Source organism: Heteronotia binoei, chromosome 11 (genome assembly GCF_032191835.1).
Source record: "Heteronotia binoei isolate CCM8104 ecotype False Entrance Well chromosome 11, APGP_CSIRO_Hbin_v1, whole genome shotgun sequence".
In the NCBI taxonomy this organism is placed as follows: domain Eukaryota; kingdom Metazoa; phylum Chordata; class Lepidosauria; order Squamata; family Gekkonidae; genus Heteronotia; species Heteronotia binoei.
Genome location: NC_083233.1, coordinates 9643352 through 9660006, shown reverse-complemented (window position 1 = coordinate 9660006; position 16655 = coordinate 9643352). Strand labels below are relative to the sequence as shown.

The window sequence follows — 16655 nt, the reverse complement described above, 5'->3', positions numbered from 1 at the left end:
GCCTGCGGGCCCCCACATCTTTAGGGGCCCTGGGCTGGCTCCTTCCCCTATTTCTCCCCTGCTTGCAGCCCTCCCAGGATGCATGCACAGCCAGCAACTGAGCTGCTCTTTGCCCTTTTTGCCTGCTGTGGCTGCTGCTGGAGTTGTTGCCAAGTTTGCCTCTCCCCTGCAACGCTGTCAAAGGGGCTTTTGAGAAGGTGCCTTCAGGCTGCAGGGTGGTGGTGGGGGTACTCCAACTCTAAGATAATTTGCAAGGGGGCCCCTGAGATTTTGACTGCATTGGGGCCTCCACAGGGTTTAATCCGGCCCTGAAACTTAGCAAAGGATCTAGCCACTCTTTCTTGCGCAAAACTATAGTAAAACTTGGGGGAACTTTTAACATAAAGAGAGCTTTATATGTTAACATCCAGTCTCATGGAGAACGTGAAAGCTTGCACAGTGTGTGGTGTCTTAACTCTTACACACAAGCCCCTCTTCTCACTTCTGGTATATGAACACTGGCAAATGATCAACGCTACATGTTCAGAGGTGCTCTGGTACTTAAGAAGAAATCTCATTTCCCCTTCCCCTCTATTCCCTGTTTTTGTTAAGGAAGGCACTGAAAAGGTGTGCCGTCCCTTTAAATGTGATGGACAGAACTCCCTTTGGAGTTCAATGATGCTTGTCACAACCTTGATCTTGGCTCCACCCCTAATGCCGCCTGGCTCCACCCCCAAAGTCTCCTGGCTCCGCCCCCAAAGTCCTCAGCTATTTCTTGAATTGGACTTGGCAACCCTATTCTGTTTCCTGGAAGTCCCTTTCCTGCTTCCTTCTCTCTTTCCCACTAACCCAGCAATCTACCTTGCCCTGCCCCTCCCCAATTTCAGTTTGCCCTCCTTCCCTGGGAAACTGTGCCAGCCCAAAGCCAAGCTGCGTCCAGTCAGGCAGCGGCAGCCACGTTGGCCCAGTTGCCCTGGGAGGCACCTGCGCGGCCTCCGCCCTCACGCAAGATGGCGCCTGGAGCTTCCTGCCCGCCCGCCAGTCTCGCGATGTTTCCGGGCCGAGAGGAAGGGCGGAGGCGGGGCGTCGGCGCGAGTGAGGAGCGGCAGCGATGGAGCACATCACGACGCCCAAGGTACGGCGGGGACGGGCAGGCCTCTGAGCATGTCGAGAGTGCGGCGGGGGGCCGGGGCTCTGCACGAGGGAGGGAGGGAGCATGTGCAGAGTGCGGCGGCTGCTGCTGAGGGCCTGCGCGGGAACGCGTGTCCAAGAGCGTTTGTGTGCACGCGAGCCCGTGTCACAGGCACACCCGGGCCTTGGCTGCTCAGTGGCACTGGGAATGGGAGCAGAAGGTCGCTTGGGTTGCAGGGCCGGGCGGGCAGTGGGACAAAGCAGGAGTCAAGCCGCCCCTTAAGACCAGCCAAGCTTTATCCTCAACGTCAGCTTTCGTATGCACGCCTGCTTCTTGAGGCGAGGGCGTGGGGTGCAGCGGGCGGGTTAAGAATGCAAACCGAGACGAAGTTAGGATCAGATGGCGAGAGAGCGTAATAAATTGGCAGATCGTTCGGTCTGGGGGGCAAGGAAAGGTAATCAAAGTTGCCTGTTGGTTGCTGTTGCTGCAAGTCTGGGGAAAACAAAAGGACCTGCAATATATTTTGTTGGAGTTATGCTTGTGTTCCATACAGTACGCATGTCATTTTGTGTGTGCTTCTTAATGCTTAAGAAATGAAGAAACAGGCTCAGGTCGTTTGGGGTGTAGATGCAGGCGGGCAGCCGTGTTGGTCTGAAGCAGTGGAACAAAGTAGGAGTCAAGCTTCCCCTTAAGTCCAGTAAAGTTAGGATCAAATGGCGAGAGAGTGTAATAAATTGGCAGATCATTCGGTCTGGGTAGCAAGAAAAGGTAATAAAAGTTGCCTGTTGATTGCTGTTGCTGCAAGTCTAGGTAAAACAAAAAGGACCTGCATTATATGTTGTTTGAGTTATGCTTGTGTTCCATACAGTACGCATGCCATTTTGTGTGTGCTTTTTAATGCTTTAGAAATGAAGAAACAGGCTTAGGTCGTTTGGGGTGTAGATCCCGGCAGGCAGCCGTGTTGGTCTGAAGCAGTGGAACAAAGTAGGAGTCAAGCTGCCCTTTAAGTCCAGCAGAGTTAGGATCAGATGGCGAGATAGTGTAATAAATTGGAAGATCATTCGGTCTGGGTAGCAAGAAAAGGTAATAAAAGTTGCCTGTTGATTGCTGTTGCTGCAAGTCAAGGTAAAACAAAAGGACCTGCAATATATTTTGTTTGAGTTATGTTTGTGTTCCATACAATACGCATGCCATTTTGTGTGTGCTTTTTAATGCTTAATAAATGAAGAAACAGGATCAAAGATGTATATTTGAGCTACATTTGTAGTTATTTCCTTAACAATGAGCTATGTGGCTTTTTTCACTAAGAGTATGTACAGACAAGCTTGAGGGTTGTATAAATCTATAATGGTGTGGCCTCATTTGGAATACTGTGTACAGTTCTGGTCACCAAACCTAAACCAAAAAAAAATATTATAGCATTGAGGCACCTGAAATTATCACAGGGATGGAACACCTTCCTTAAGAAACGGTTAGGGCTCTTTAGCTTGGAAAAATGATGACTGAGGGGTGACATGATAAAGGTTTACAGAAATGTACATGGGATAGAGAAGGTATAGAAAGTATTTTTCTCTTTTTCTCACCATACAAGAACTTGTGGCTACTCAGTGAACTTAATGAGCATTAGGCTTAGAATAAATAAAAGGTCTTTACCCAAAGAGTAATTCACATGTGGAATTCACTGCTGCAGGAAAGGTTGGCAGCTACAAGCACAGACAGCTTCAAGAGGGCATGGGATAAACACGTGGAGCAGAGATCCATCAGTGGCCACAAGGTATAGATGGAACACCATGTTTGGGGTAGAACAAAATTCAAGTCCAGTGGTACTTTAAGACCAGCTAAGTTTTATTCAAGGTATAAACTGTCATGTGCAGGCACATTTATTTGGATACACTGAATAGTGGTTAACAGTCCACACGTAGTCCATCGTAGAGGGTGAGCAGCAAATTAGCAGACGTTTAACAGATGCAAGGCCCAAAAAGGAGACTACAGGTTCGTTCACACACATTAAATAATTCCTTTTAATGCCGTTTGCTACTAGATTATAGGAGCCCTGTGGCACAGAGTGGTAGAGCTGCAGTCCAAGCTCTCTGCTCATGACCTGAGTTCGATCCCAGCAGAAGCTGGGTTCAGGTAGCCAGCTCAACGCTGACTCAGCCTTCCGAGGCCGGTAAAATGAGTACCCAACTTGCTGGGGGGAAAGTGTAGATGACTGGGGAAGGCAATGGCAAATCACCCTGTAAAAAAGTCTGCCATGAAAGCACTGTGATACGATGTCACCCCAGAGTCTGAAACGACTGGTGCTAACACAGGGGACTACCTTTTAAAATTATTATTAGATTATACTATGTGAAATGGAAAAATCAACTTGCAAACAGTGGTCATGCGAACTCAACTTATGTCTCCTCTGTCATCAATTACAACACTCCAAAGAAAAGGATGCTGTCAGTTACCTCCATGCTTGAGAGGAGATGGATAGAGTGTAACAACAAGGTTTCAGTTAATTACTCTCAGTATTCCACATTTCAGAAAGATACATTTACACATCAGTCTCCAACTTTGATATATTTATTTACTTCACTGGGGCTGATTCGGCACTCACCTTGGTCCCGGGGCAGGCTTCTGTTTCCACACGGAGCAAGCCGACGATTTTGCACCAGTTGCTCCACACTGCTATTTTGCACAGGGCAAACCCGCGATTTGCCCCACCGCAGTGCAAACCTGAAAAAAGAGGTTTACACTGCGGCAGGGCAAATCGCGGGTTTGTCCCGCGCAAAATGGCGGCGCAGAGCAAGTGGTGCGAAATCACTGGCTTGCTCCGCGCAGAAACAGAAGCCTGCCCCAGACCAAGGTGAGTGCCGTATCAGCTTATGTTTCCTCCCAGAATTAAATCCAAACAAAATGTGACCGTATAAACAAAGCTTGTTATTCCTGATGGCACCTGGGTATTGGACTGGATGGGCCACTGGCCTGATCCAGCATGGCTTCACTTAAGTTCTTAGGAGAGCTTGGATTTAAGACCACAAATTAATCTTGCATGCAAGTAGACTCCGTTTCTCTTTGGTGCAAAGCTCATACTTCACTTCAAAACCAGGATTGTAACCTGTGGTTTGCTCTCCTGTTGGGGAGAAAATGTTAGTTCTAGTTTGAAGAAGAAGAACTGAAGATTTATACCCCGCCCTTCTCCCTGAATCAGAGACTCAGAGCGGCTTACAATCTCCTATATCTTCCCCCACAACAGACACCCTGTGAGGTGGGTGGGGCGGAGAGGACTCTCACAGCAGCTGCCCTTTCAAGGACAACCTCTGCCAGAGCTATGGCTGACCCAAGGCCATTGCAGCAGGTGCAAGTGGAGGAGTGGGGAATCAAACCCGGTTCTCCCAGATAAGAGTCCACGCACTTAACCACTACACCAAACTGGCTCTCCAGCTAGTAGCAATGGTTTATGGTTTATGGTAAATGGTAAAAGGAAGTAGCAGATGGCATCTGAGTCTGCAGCTGGACTGGTAAGGGTGAAATGCATGGAGAACAGGAGTGCAAGGATAGTTTGTGGAGTGTAAGCCATGAATGGTCATTGTATTCGCCATACCTGTGATCTACCTATTTCTATGACTCTTTAGCATGATGGTGTTGTGTCCATCAAGTACTGAAAACAGAGCGTTTAGCTATTATTCCAAAAAAAAACACCTTAAAAGTTTTATTAATAGAAGTTTGCTGAGTTTCACCTGTTGTTCCTCTTTCTCTTCAACTGAATGGCTTTTTAAGACATATGGAATAATTTGCACCAGGAGCAGACATCAGAAATTCTAAGCCAGCTGCAGTTTTTTTAGACAACTAAACCTCTGTTGCTGTTCAGCAAAATTTGTCTCCCTGCTAAGCCTTTCTTATTGTGAAAGTTAGTTTAGTCTGGCACTGCCTTCAACAGCACTGAGGATAGTGTCTGTGTGCCTGGGGCGTGCACAGCTCTCGGTGCTAATGTATATTTGAAGGTTAGGTGAACTGCCCAGTTGGTGTGATTCACTTTGCTCACAATCTTATCTTTACAACAGCCTTTGGACAGAATTAAGCTAGCATTACAGCTTCTGAGGCTTACAGCACAGTTAGGTTTCAAACTGGGGACTTTCTTATTCGTAGCTCAGATAGTGCATTATATCTGTGATCTCTTACTGTTTCTTGAAGGGTTGGACTAAATTCTATGATACAACCCTGTCCAGGGCCTGTGTGTGCATCTCTAACTGTCTTTGCACAGAAGAACCCTTTTTTGTCCGTCGCAACCCTGGACCACAAATCAATATTACCAATGCATGCAGGTGAAAGCATTCCCTCCTTCTCCTCGTAAATGGGGAGTGAGCAAAGATGAGTTCCTCTCGTGTGTAGCCTCATTTTCGAACTTGAGCAGCATAAAAGTCGGTGGCTTTTAACCAACACCCGAATCTCATCTAACAGTGAAGAAACTCAAAGCATTTTTTTCCCCTTCAACCTCATTGTTTTTTTTATCTGTGCGGTGTAGATAAGAGAACCCAACACTGTGAATGATTAATAACCAGGCAATCAGACATGGGAAGCTCTGGGGTCGAGCTGTCTTACTACAAACAGAATGTACTGCAGCTTCCTGTTTTGCTGTCTGTTTGGCAAAAGTCTTAGGACTCTTTCATTAATACAAAACATTGATAACATGGGTAAGAAACACAGCTTTAGTATTCTTATTTAACCTGGATGAGTATTGCTAACCTCTAGTTTATGGTAGGCAGTTGAGGTGTCGAATGTTTTATTCTTGTCAGAAACTTGGTCAGGCTTTCTTTTATCCATTTACAGCTTGGGGGGAAACATCAAAATCTTCCTCCTCCCTCAGCAAAGCAGTGTAAAATTTTAACCAAAGCATCACTGGCGCTTCTTTGCACTTTCATGACTTAAAAGTGATCCCTAAACATTAGCCTGAATTAGAAATGTGTCAAGAGAAATAGCCTAGCCCTAGGATATTCTCCAGCAGGAGAAACTATGTGCATTCAGTAGATGCAACAGGAAAAGGCTGTTCTACAGCCATGGCATATTCTGTTAGATCTGGTATATGCTGGAGAGAAGTTATTTTCACTACCTGCCTGCCAACACGTAGCAAAGTTAATCAGTAGTGACACATGATGGTTCTTTTATCATCTGGAGTGACTCGTACTTGCTGCAGGTGGGTAGCTATTTAGCATCCTAATCTAACTGGCCTCCTTTCCCAGTGGGGGCACTGGAGGATGAGATGCTTACTTGATTGGCTAGAAGAGAGACATGATGAGGAAGCACCTCTTCTGTTTGCCAAGCTGGCTCATAGCAGGAAGTTGAAAGCATCTCCTCTGCCTTAGTATGCTTGTGTGCACTGCAACTCTGAACAGATAAAGGAAGTACTTCTTCACCCAAAGCGTGATTGACATATGGAATTCATTGCTACAGGAGGTGGTGGCAGCTACACGCATAGACAGCTTCAAGAGGGGATTGGAGAAACATCTGGAGCAGAGGTCCATCAGTGGCTATTAGCCACAGGGTATTGATGGAACTCTCTGTCTGGGGCAAGTGATGCTCTGTATTCTTAGTGCTTTCTGAGGGGGGCAACAATGGGAGGGCTTCTAGTGTCCTGGCCCCACTGATGGACCTCCTGCTGGCACCTGGGGGTTTTTTTGGCCACTGTGTGACACAAGAGTATTGGACTGAATGGGCCATTGGCCTGATCCAATATGTTTTCTCTTATGTTCATGTGGCACAACTTGTAAACAAGTTCTAATTGGGGTTTTCTTACGCTGCAGGTGGAAAATGTCAAGTTACTAGATCGTTATACCCACAGGAAGCCAGCACATGGGACGCTCTACCTGACTGCAACTCATCTGATATATGTGGATGCTTCAGCCGAAGTTCGGAAGGAGACATGGGTAATTTTGGGATGGGGGGAGAGTTGCTGAGTGAACAGGGCTCGAAGGCCTTCTCTAGCTGTGTCCCCCAAAGTAGCTGGTGTTCAGAAGTGATCTTGCTTTTGAATCATGTTGCTTCTTTAACACTCTTGGTGTGTTTTACAGTGTGAAATGAAGTCCTTAGTGTGTTGACTGTCACATAGTCTGAGGTTGCTGTAACAGAGGGTCGGTAGTACTTGCTGGAAACACAACATGTTTCCCAAATGCTAGCCACACATTGGGTCAAGATGTGTTGTTTAGGGTGTTGAATCGTTTGGGAACATTTCATTTTCATTCTGATATTTTCATTTTAACCTTGTTTAATTTCCTAAAAAGGAACGCTAGCTTTGTAAGCATCCTGGCGAGTACATTCTCCAAATCAACTCAGACTCCCCCCCCCCACACACACACACCTGTCTGCTTTATTTATTTGTGGTTTAAAAGAAAGTCACTGTTTGTATTTAAAATTGCAGTTGGATTCAGCTCCCGTTCCTGCAGTTCTGATGCCTTCTAGTTGCATGTACAGTGGTCAGTGCCATGATACGTGTTTCACAGGAAGTGGTTTCAGGCTTGCTCCCTTAATTTCGTGGAGTGCCGGGACCTAGCAACAGTGATCCATGCGACGGTCACCTCAAGATTGGACTACTGTAATGCTCTCTACATGGGGCTGCCTTTGTGTCGAACCCGGAGGCTGTAGCTAGTGCAGAACGCAGCGGCCGGGCTGTTATTAGGACTCCCGAAATGGGAGCATATACAGCCGGGGCTGCGCGAACTGCACTGGCTGCCAGTTATATACCAGATTCGCTACAAAGCGCTGGTTATTACCTTTAAAGCCCTATATGGCTGAGGACCTGCCTACCTGAAGGACCGTCTCTCCCCATACAAGCCCCAAAGAGCACTGAGGTCAGCAGGGAAGAACAAGCTGACTGTCCCTGGGCCAAGGGAGGCAAAATTACAGAGCATGCGGGCACGGGGCTTTCTCCGTGGCAGCCCCGTGCCTGTGGAATCAACTCCCGGAGGAGGTGCGGGCCCTGCGGAGCTTAGATCAATTCCGCAGGGCCTGCAAGACCATCCTCTTTAGGCAGGCCTTCTCAGACTGCTGACAGAGGGTGGCTGAACGGAGGATCCAACAAAGTGACTCTCTAATGATTCTTGCCATCATTTAAATATGTAAATGGATAAATAGCGCCCGGAACATCTCTGCTGCTGTTAAGTTATAGATTATATATGCTGGATTAGTTTCAAGATATGTATTAACTATGTATAATTTTAATGTTGTTTTAATTATTGTATTTTGTATAATGTTTTATTGAATGTTGTTAGCCGCCCTGAGCCTGCTTAGGTGGGGAGGGCGGGATACAAATAAAATTTAATAATAATAAAATAATAATTATTTCCTTTCCTGTTTGTCGTTTTTCAACAGATTCTTCATCACCATATTGCAGCCGTGGAGAAGCTGCCTCTGACTCCATCTGGGTGCCCGCTGCTTATTCGCTGCAAGAATTTCCGTGTGGCACACTTTGTTATTGGGCACGAGCGGGATTGTCACGAAGTCTACACCTCCTTGCTGAAACTTTCGCAACCAGGTATGCAGGGAATGCAGCCTTCTCCCAGACTCTGGCAGCGCAGTTGCAAATGGCTGTGTGGGAAATGAATTCTGGTTACGGGCCTCCTGAGCTCTCTTGACCTGGACAGGGAAAAAGCGCAATCTCTGTTCCTGTCTCTGTTAGAGCGGTAGAAGAAGCATGTATCTTTTCCTACAGAATTTTGGCAATGTTCAAGCAAAACATCGTGTTGAAGACTGAATTACTACCGTATTTGCTGGCATATAAGACGACTTTTTCCCCCTGAAAAACATGCCTCCAAGTGGGAGGGTCGTCTTATACGCCGGGTGCACTTCAGTTGGGATAGACATAGCTGCCCATAGTGGCCTCCCGATGCCCGCCCACCTCATTCTACATACCGTCCAGTATTGCGCGGTATCCAGCACGGCCGCGGTGGGTCATCAGCGTGGCCACAGCGGGATATCAGCGTGGCTGCGGCGAGCATCAGCAGCGAGACAGGGGTGCCAGCCTTTTCGGCGTGACCGGCCCGTTCTGCTCGGCGGGAAGCAGTGGCGCTTGTCTACGCAGAGCTCGCACTTGCGCACTAGTGCCGGTCACAGGGAGATGCAGGGGCGGGCTGGAGGAAGGTGTGCAGAAGAGGGGGTAGTCTTATACGGCGAGTATATAACAAACTCTATATTTTGAGTGGAAATGTTGGGGGGTCGTCTTATACGCCCAGTCGTCTTATACGCCGGCAAATATGGTAATTTATTATTTTGTTGTAGTGGTAGTGACGGTGATTTAAAGCCCTCTGAAGTATTTCTGATCAGCCTTGGCAGACTCTGCAATGACTACTGGAGCAAAGTTTCAACACAAGTTGATGCGATGCAGATAGCCCTTAGCAGCTGTAAGTCTGGAATAAAATGTGGACATTAACCAGGCAGCAGAAATGTCCAGCTCCCTTGGCAAAGGTCCAGATCCCAGAGGGCATGTCCGTAATTTTCCAGTGCAGAGCGTTCACTTCCATTTGCATTTGGTACAGAGCTCCATTCTGTATATATGTACTGTTCTCAATTTATAACCTACCCTCCCCAAGAATGCGCTCAGGGCAGGTAACAACAGATAAAAATCACATCAAAAATATCATACATCGTTATAAGTTAAAACATCAGATAAAATTAATTAAAATAGCAGGATGGTGACAAAAAACATCCTGGATGAGGCCCCATAACTGGGCTAAGACACAGGTGTTAACCATCCCATGGGCCAAAGGCTGGGGCCATCTGAAGCCATGTGATGTTTCGTCCACTGCCTCAGCCAAAAGCTTCCTTTCCTTTTCAGAGCTCCTCCGAACAGTAAATCTTTAAGCAATGACTCGAAGAGTACTAAATTGTTTTGTAAAGGAAAATGCGATAAGCATGAATTTTAGCAACTGATGAGGTTATATTTGGATCACTGTCTCATGTCAGATAGGGAATAACATCCCGTGGGTAAAACCCAACAATTCTAAAAACAGTAAACAAGAAGCATCCCAATATTTTATGAGATAAAGTATCACTTTGTACCCTGGCCTCAAGGGAAAAAAATGATCTGAATATGGACTATTACAAAACCTCGCATGCAGTACTTCATAGTGGGTTAGCATGAAGACAAGCTAGATCATATGCCTTAGGCATAATGAGGAACCATTAAATATCATATACGTAAGCAAGGACCAAGTTAGTAAAATACGAAAGGTCAAACTTGGTAAGACGCTGTTTTACAGTTGTCCCGCCCAGCCCGGGCGAGGACTGCGTGAGGAGGACCCCCCGGCGCCTGCCAGCTGCTTCCGGCCCCCGGCGCCACCCCGAGAGCCTCCCACACCTTCCCAGGCCCCCGGGGTGGCCCCACCCTTCACCTGGGCCGACGGGGGCGCCAACAGCAACACCTCACAGCCGACAGGCACGTCTCCGGGTCCGAGGAACTGGCTGGAGCGAGGCGTCGGGGAACAGGAGGGAGAAGCTAAGCCCAGCGTTGGGCAGGGAGGAGGAGAGCCGCCTGACCCATGGCGGCGAGAGACGCCACACCCCAAGCGCGCTGCAGAGGTCCAGGGACGCCCGAGGCACGCCCAGGCAGCCCAGCCCCGGCTCGCCTCTCCCGGGCGTCTGGGGCTTTGAAGGGGGGGAGGAGCCAGAGAGGGGCGGAACACAGGAAGGGGGGGAGGATTGAGACGGGGGATAAAGGGAAGGGAAGGCACGAGGTCGGAGGAAGCTGGCCGGTGCTTATTGAGGCTGCCTCGCGAGAGAGAGGGACAGGAGCCGCAGCACAGCCAGGAGGGGAACGGGGGCTTGTGGTGAAGTAACCTGGCTCCCACCCCTGTTTCTGAGACCTCCGGGGAACGCCCCAGAGTGCCCGGGAGGGGCGACGGCCGGCAACCGGGGAGACCGGGAGGGGTGCCCAGGGTGCGACAACAGTAGAGAGGATCTTACAAAGCTGGAGAACTACTTTTATTTTAACCTTAGCTGCTGTGATCTAGTATCAACTGTCAGCCATTCTGAATCAGTCTGTGATATAGCAGATTATCTGTTTGAACATTTTACAGCATGAATGCAACATCAAATGGTTCTGCATGAATACTTTGTTGCGGGAAAGATACAAAAAGCAAGCTGAAAATGAGCAGTTAGTGGGATTTACTTGACTGCCGCTTTTCTGTTAATGTGCCACCCCTTCCCCTTGTGGGGTTCTGTGTTGAGGATTGTGGGACTGTGTGTTGAACAATCCCTGAGTTCCCAGATGTACACTTGCAAATGCACACTGAAGGTTCCTTCTGCTGTCTCCATGCTCTAACATATTGTGGCCTGAGTTCCCATAGTTTAGTTTGGGTTCAGTTCCTGCATAATATCCCACGCTATCTTTTCTTGGCAGTCAACAGTTACTCATTATTTGTTGGAGAGTGACAGACAGCTGGAGATTACCTGTTTGGCAAACTGGCTGCTTTATCAGATGCTGGCACGGCCTGTTTGGCCTCTGGACAGCCTGCTGCTGTGTGGGTTATCAACTGGATTTGTGCTTTCAGGGAGAAAGAAGGCCAGTGGGAAGGCAGAAAGTGAAGACAGACGGAGGGGTACCAAAGCTAGCATTGCTTGACCATGCTGCTTGAAATAAACCACCCTTTCCTGCCCCAACATGCACACATTTGAGATCTATTGAAACAGAAAGTTGTAGATGGACAGAGAGCCTCGAACAAAACTAGTGCAGGAACCACATTTTTTTCACTGAATTCCTCTGCTTGAGGAAAGCATCAATATCACAGTGTTGATTGGAAGACCAAAGCCAGCGTAAGGGCAAAATCTTTAGGCCCTGTTCACAATGCATGGGGCCACCCTAAATTGGAAGTGTTGTCCCAGTAGAGTGGCACTTGAGTTGAGATGTGCACAATGCAGGCATTGTGGCTCACTGGTAGAGCATCTGCTTGGCATGCAGAAGGTCCCAGGTTTCATCTCCAGTATGTCCATGTAAAAAGAACCAAGCAGTATTACAGAATCACAGAGCTGGGAGGGACCTCCAGGGTCATCTAATCCAACCTGCTACACAATGCAGGAAATTCAGAAATACCTCCCCCACACACACACAACCAGTGACCCCTGCTCCATGCCCAGAAGATGGCAACCCCCAACCCTCTAGGATCCCAGGCCAAAGTGGCCTGGGGAAAAATTGCTGCCTGACGCCAAAGTCAGCATTTCCCTGGGCATGTAAGAAAGGGCCACGAGGACTAAGCAGTGATGCAACTCTTTCTGCCCTCCTTCCCATGATCACAGAATCAGTCAGATGGCCATCTAGCTTCTGTTTAAAAACCTCCAAAGAATGAGAGCCCACCACCTCCTGAAAAAGCCTGTTCCATTGAGGAACTGCTCTAACAGTCAGGAAGTTCTTCCTAATGTTGAGCCAAAAATTCTTGATTTAATTTCAACCCGTTAGTTCTGGTCCAACCTTCTGAGGCAACAGAAAACAACTCCACACCATCTTCTTTATAACAGCCCTTCAAGAACTTGAAAATGGTGATCATATCACCTCTCAGTTGGATCCTCTCCAGGCTAACCATACCCAGCTCCATCAACCTTTCCTCATAGGACTTGGTCTCCAGACCCATCATCTTCATTGTCCTCTGGACATGTTTCAACTTGTCCATATCCTTCTATTATGGTGCCCAAAACTGAACACAGTACTCTAGGTGAGGTCTAATCAGAGCAGAGCAATCAGGAGATGATGTAACAGACCTCTGCCCCTGGAGAGCCGCTGCCGGTCTGATTAGACAAGACTGACCTTGGTGTATCAAGGGTCTGATTGGGTATAAGGTAGCGTCCATGTCTTCTGCATGGGCCAATGCCCATGAGTTCTTTCTGCCCTCCTTCTCATGATCTGCCTCAGTTCACAGAATCAGCATTGCAGTCAGATGGCCATCTGAGATGGGTTCAGTCGTTTTTTGCATTAGTGGTGGTTTCCATGAAGGACTGAGAGAGGCTCATACAGAAGGGGCTTATTCTCCTGCATGTGAAATCTCAGTAATTTGCACAAGATGACGACAGCCCCTCAGAGACCAGCACTTAACTCAGGTGGGAAAGTAGTTCCTTAGCAACCCCAGCTCCGCTTCCTTTCTCTGTCGGCCTGTCAGGGCTTCTCGTTTTTGCCAGGGAAGGATAATCTCCACCAGATCTCCCGCAAGGGGCCACACCCTTAGACCAACCTTAATGGTAACTTTTCAAAGGTTTATTTGGAGAGAAATCACAGTTCTGTTTGTGATATTAAAAGTAATATAAACACCAAATGCAGAAGAGCAAAGGAAGCATCAGTAGAGCATCCCAAGTTCAGTTTTGTTTTAATCCACTAGTGATTTTTTTTTTAACCATTTCTAGAAATTTTTATTGGGGGGAGGGTGGCAGTCATAAACATAGCTTGTCAGTAAAAAAAAAAATTAAAATACCTCGGCTTTATAAAGCCAGCTGTTCACTGGAGGCTACTCTTTTAATACCGATATCTTGCACGTAGAATTTTTGCTTCTGAAGGTGAGAGCACGGGTCTCCCACTTCTCTTAATTTCCTAATCCCTTCAACAAGCCACCTGCAGCCACCTTCAGTAATACTGTTTTTTAAAAATAATTATTAACATTCTGGAGTATAGAACCATCATGAGCAAAAGCAGTTGGAGGGGATCCGAATGGGATGGAGTTTTGTTTGTACAAAGTTTGGGGAGCGGCCTTGACTCAGTGGCTCATCTGCTTGGCATGCAGACGGTCCCAGGTTCAATCCCCGGCACCTCCAGGTTCAATCCCTGACCACACCATCAGTGACGTGAAAGGCCCCTGCCTGAGACCTTTGAGAGCTGCTGCCAGTTAGAGCAGACAATACTGACCTTGATGGGACCAGTGGCCTGAGTTAGCATAGTGTGTTCGTCCTCCTTTACAGTTCTCTTGAACAATTCAGTTCCATGTGTTCATCTTCAGCCTTATCCCTCTCTGCTGCCTGCCCTTTCCACCCAGCAGGCATTCCACTCTTTTCACCCATTGATTGTGATTGATTGTGATGTTAATACTGAGGTGAGGTCACCTGGAAGAAAGCTCCCTGCCCCTGGACTGGTGGCGAGCATGAATTGTCTCCAGGCAGTCAAGTAGGGAAGTTTTGCAAAAGGTGGTTTTTCTTTTCTCTTCTGCCAGGTTTATGGAGAGAGAAGTCTCTGTGTTATGAGGGTAGGAACTAACAGCTTGATAGAACCTATTGGCAAGGTGAAGGCAATCGGTTAAAAGCCAGTCTGGCACAATACAAAAATCTACAGCGGCTGTGAATTTCTTTTTAGTGCACTGTGTCCTGAAGGACTTCGACTTGAGCTGTGGGTCAGAATCATTGATTTTTCTTTCTCTGAATTCCGTCTTTGCACTCTAGTGAAACCAGAAGAACTGTATGCTTTCTCTTATAATCCTAAAATGCCCAAAGAAAACCGAGAAGTGGGCTGGAAGCTGATAGATGTCATGGTGGACTACCAGCGAATGGGGATTCCCAATGACTTCTGGGAAATAACCGATTCTAACAAAGACTATGAGGTATTTCAGCTGCTTGCTGCAGTGTGTCAAATGCACCAGTGTTCTGTAGGGAAAACCTGGGGCCAGTCTCCATAAAGAGGCAGGGCATACTGCAAAACTTCCTGAGCTGTACCATTTTGAACTCTTAAGTTCAGAGTTGCATGTCTCTTTCCAGCATGTCAGGGAGAAGACAAACCCCTACAGTGTTTTCCCTCAGCATCTAACTTTCTGCAAGCGTGGATGGTACTTGCAGGAGAAAAGGACTTTGCAAGAGGAAAGGACACAGGACTCCTCCCTCCCTTGTCCAAAGTGGTAAAGCTCAGCAACAGATATATAAGGATGATGAGCTGTTTGTCTGACGGACGGGTTCTTCTTGGAGTCCCATTCTCTCAGCTTGCTGTAACTCACTTGGTTACTGTGGGGACAGAATGGGGGAAAGGAGAACCATGCATTTGTCCTGGGATAGACTCTTCACATAGGAACATGCTGGATCAGACCCATGATCCATCTAGTCCAGTGTCCTGCTTCCCAAAACCAGCTGCCTTGGAAGGCCAACAGACAGGGAGTAGGAGGCCGAAGCCTCTCCTGCCATCTCTCCCCCGCCTTGGTATTCATAATGTGGATGCTCCAGCATGGCTACTATGTGCTGATGGCTTATGTTGTGGCCCTTACTACATCCGGTGGCAGTGAGTTCCACACGAGATTCCACAAAGAAGCACTTTATATTGTCTGTCCTGTATTTGTTTCCTGTGAACTTCATTTGGTCCTTTCCTCCATATCCTGATGAGTACTGAGTGGGCACTCAGCCTCCAAGGGTCAACACAGAGAATAAATTCCCAAGTGGTCTTTTGGGTTTCTGGCCTGGTGGTTTTTTGCTGCTTCTGATCTGTTTTAATGTTCCGAAGCTCTTGCAACTGATTTTGATTTCATCTCAGCTTCGGGTGGTTAAAATCAGCAAGTGCGAAGCTGCAATAAATGCTCCAGCAAGTTAATATTGCACCGATGAATAATTGAAGATGCCATTTCTCTTCCCCAGGCCTGCAGCACGTACCCTCGGGAGCTGGTGGTGCCCAAAGCTGCTACGAGATCGATGGTGCTGGGCAGCTCAAAGTTCAGAAGCCGAGGTCGGATACCAGTGCTTTCCTACTTCTACAAAGAGAATAATGTTAGTCATGCATGTTCTGCTCTTTCTGGGGTTTATGTGTCCATCTTTGCCAACGGCTCCATGCTTTGGCTTGGGAAACTGGGTGTCTCAAACAGGATTTTGTTCCAGCTGTTCTTGGGACTGATCTGTACACACCGCATAATGAGGTGCTGGAGTCGTGAGGCTGTCAAGGGGACTGTGCCACTTCCACTCACAGAAGAGTCATATTATTGAATGCCTTTCTCGGGGGGATTTCTTTTGCAGAGTCGGAACTGGAGCCTTTGCTCAGTCCGAGCTGCTCGGGAGAGCCGGATTGGTGTAGTGGTTAAGTGTGCGGACTCTTATCTGGGAGAACCGGGTTTGATTCCCCACTCCTCCACTTGCACCTGCTGGAATGGCCTTGGGTCAGCCATAGCTCTGGCAGAGGTTGTCCTTGAAAGGGCAGCTGCTGGGAGAGCCCTCTCCAGCCCCACCCACCTCACAGGGTGACTGTTGTGGGGGAGGAAGGGAAAGGAGATGGTGAGCCACTCTGAGACTCTTCGGAGTGAAGGGCGGGATATAAATCCAATATCTTCTTCTTCGTGCGTGGTGTACTCTAATGTGGACCCATATAATGTTCGTGGGAAGTGATCCCTCTGGCCTTCAGTCTCCATTGAGGGCATGAAGTGATCTGTTGTATATGCGACTATGCAGCCGTTGGGCGTGAAGGCAGCCTCCTCGCGACGCGAACCACAGCCTGCCCATTGCTGCCCCCAAGTGCTGCAGATATACTGGATCTTAAGGAACTGGGCCAGACCTAGGCCCTTTCCATGGGTGGGAGAAAGTGCCATCAAGTCAGAACCAACCGATGCTGACTCATAGAGTTTTCAAGGCAAGA

At 47.8% G+C, this 16655-nt stretch overlaps 1 protein-coding gene across 1 annotated transcript in view; it reads left to right on the top strand.

Moving 5' to 3' along the window:
• The first annotated feature begins 1053 nt into the window (after positions 1-1053).
• The window catches only part of MTMR8 (myotubularin related protein 8), a 46539-nt gene continuing 30937 nt past the window's right edge, over positions 1054-16655 (top strand). Inside the window, exons 1-5 of the mRNA XM_060249985.1 lie at positions 1054-1114; positions 6898-7020; positions 8462-8624; positions 14498-14655; positions 15671-15799. Coding sequence (XP_060105968.1) covers positions 1091-1114; positions 6898-7020; positions 8462-8624; positions 14498-14655; positions 15671-15799 — 597 coding nt within the window. The 5' untranslated portion in view covers positions 1054-1090. The remainder of the gene's footprint in view (positions 1115-6897; positions 7021-8461; positions 8625-14497; positions 14656-15670; positions 15800-16655) is intronic.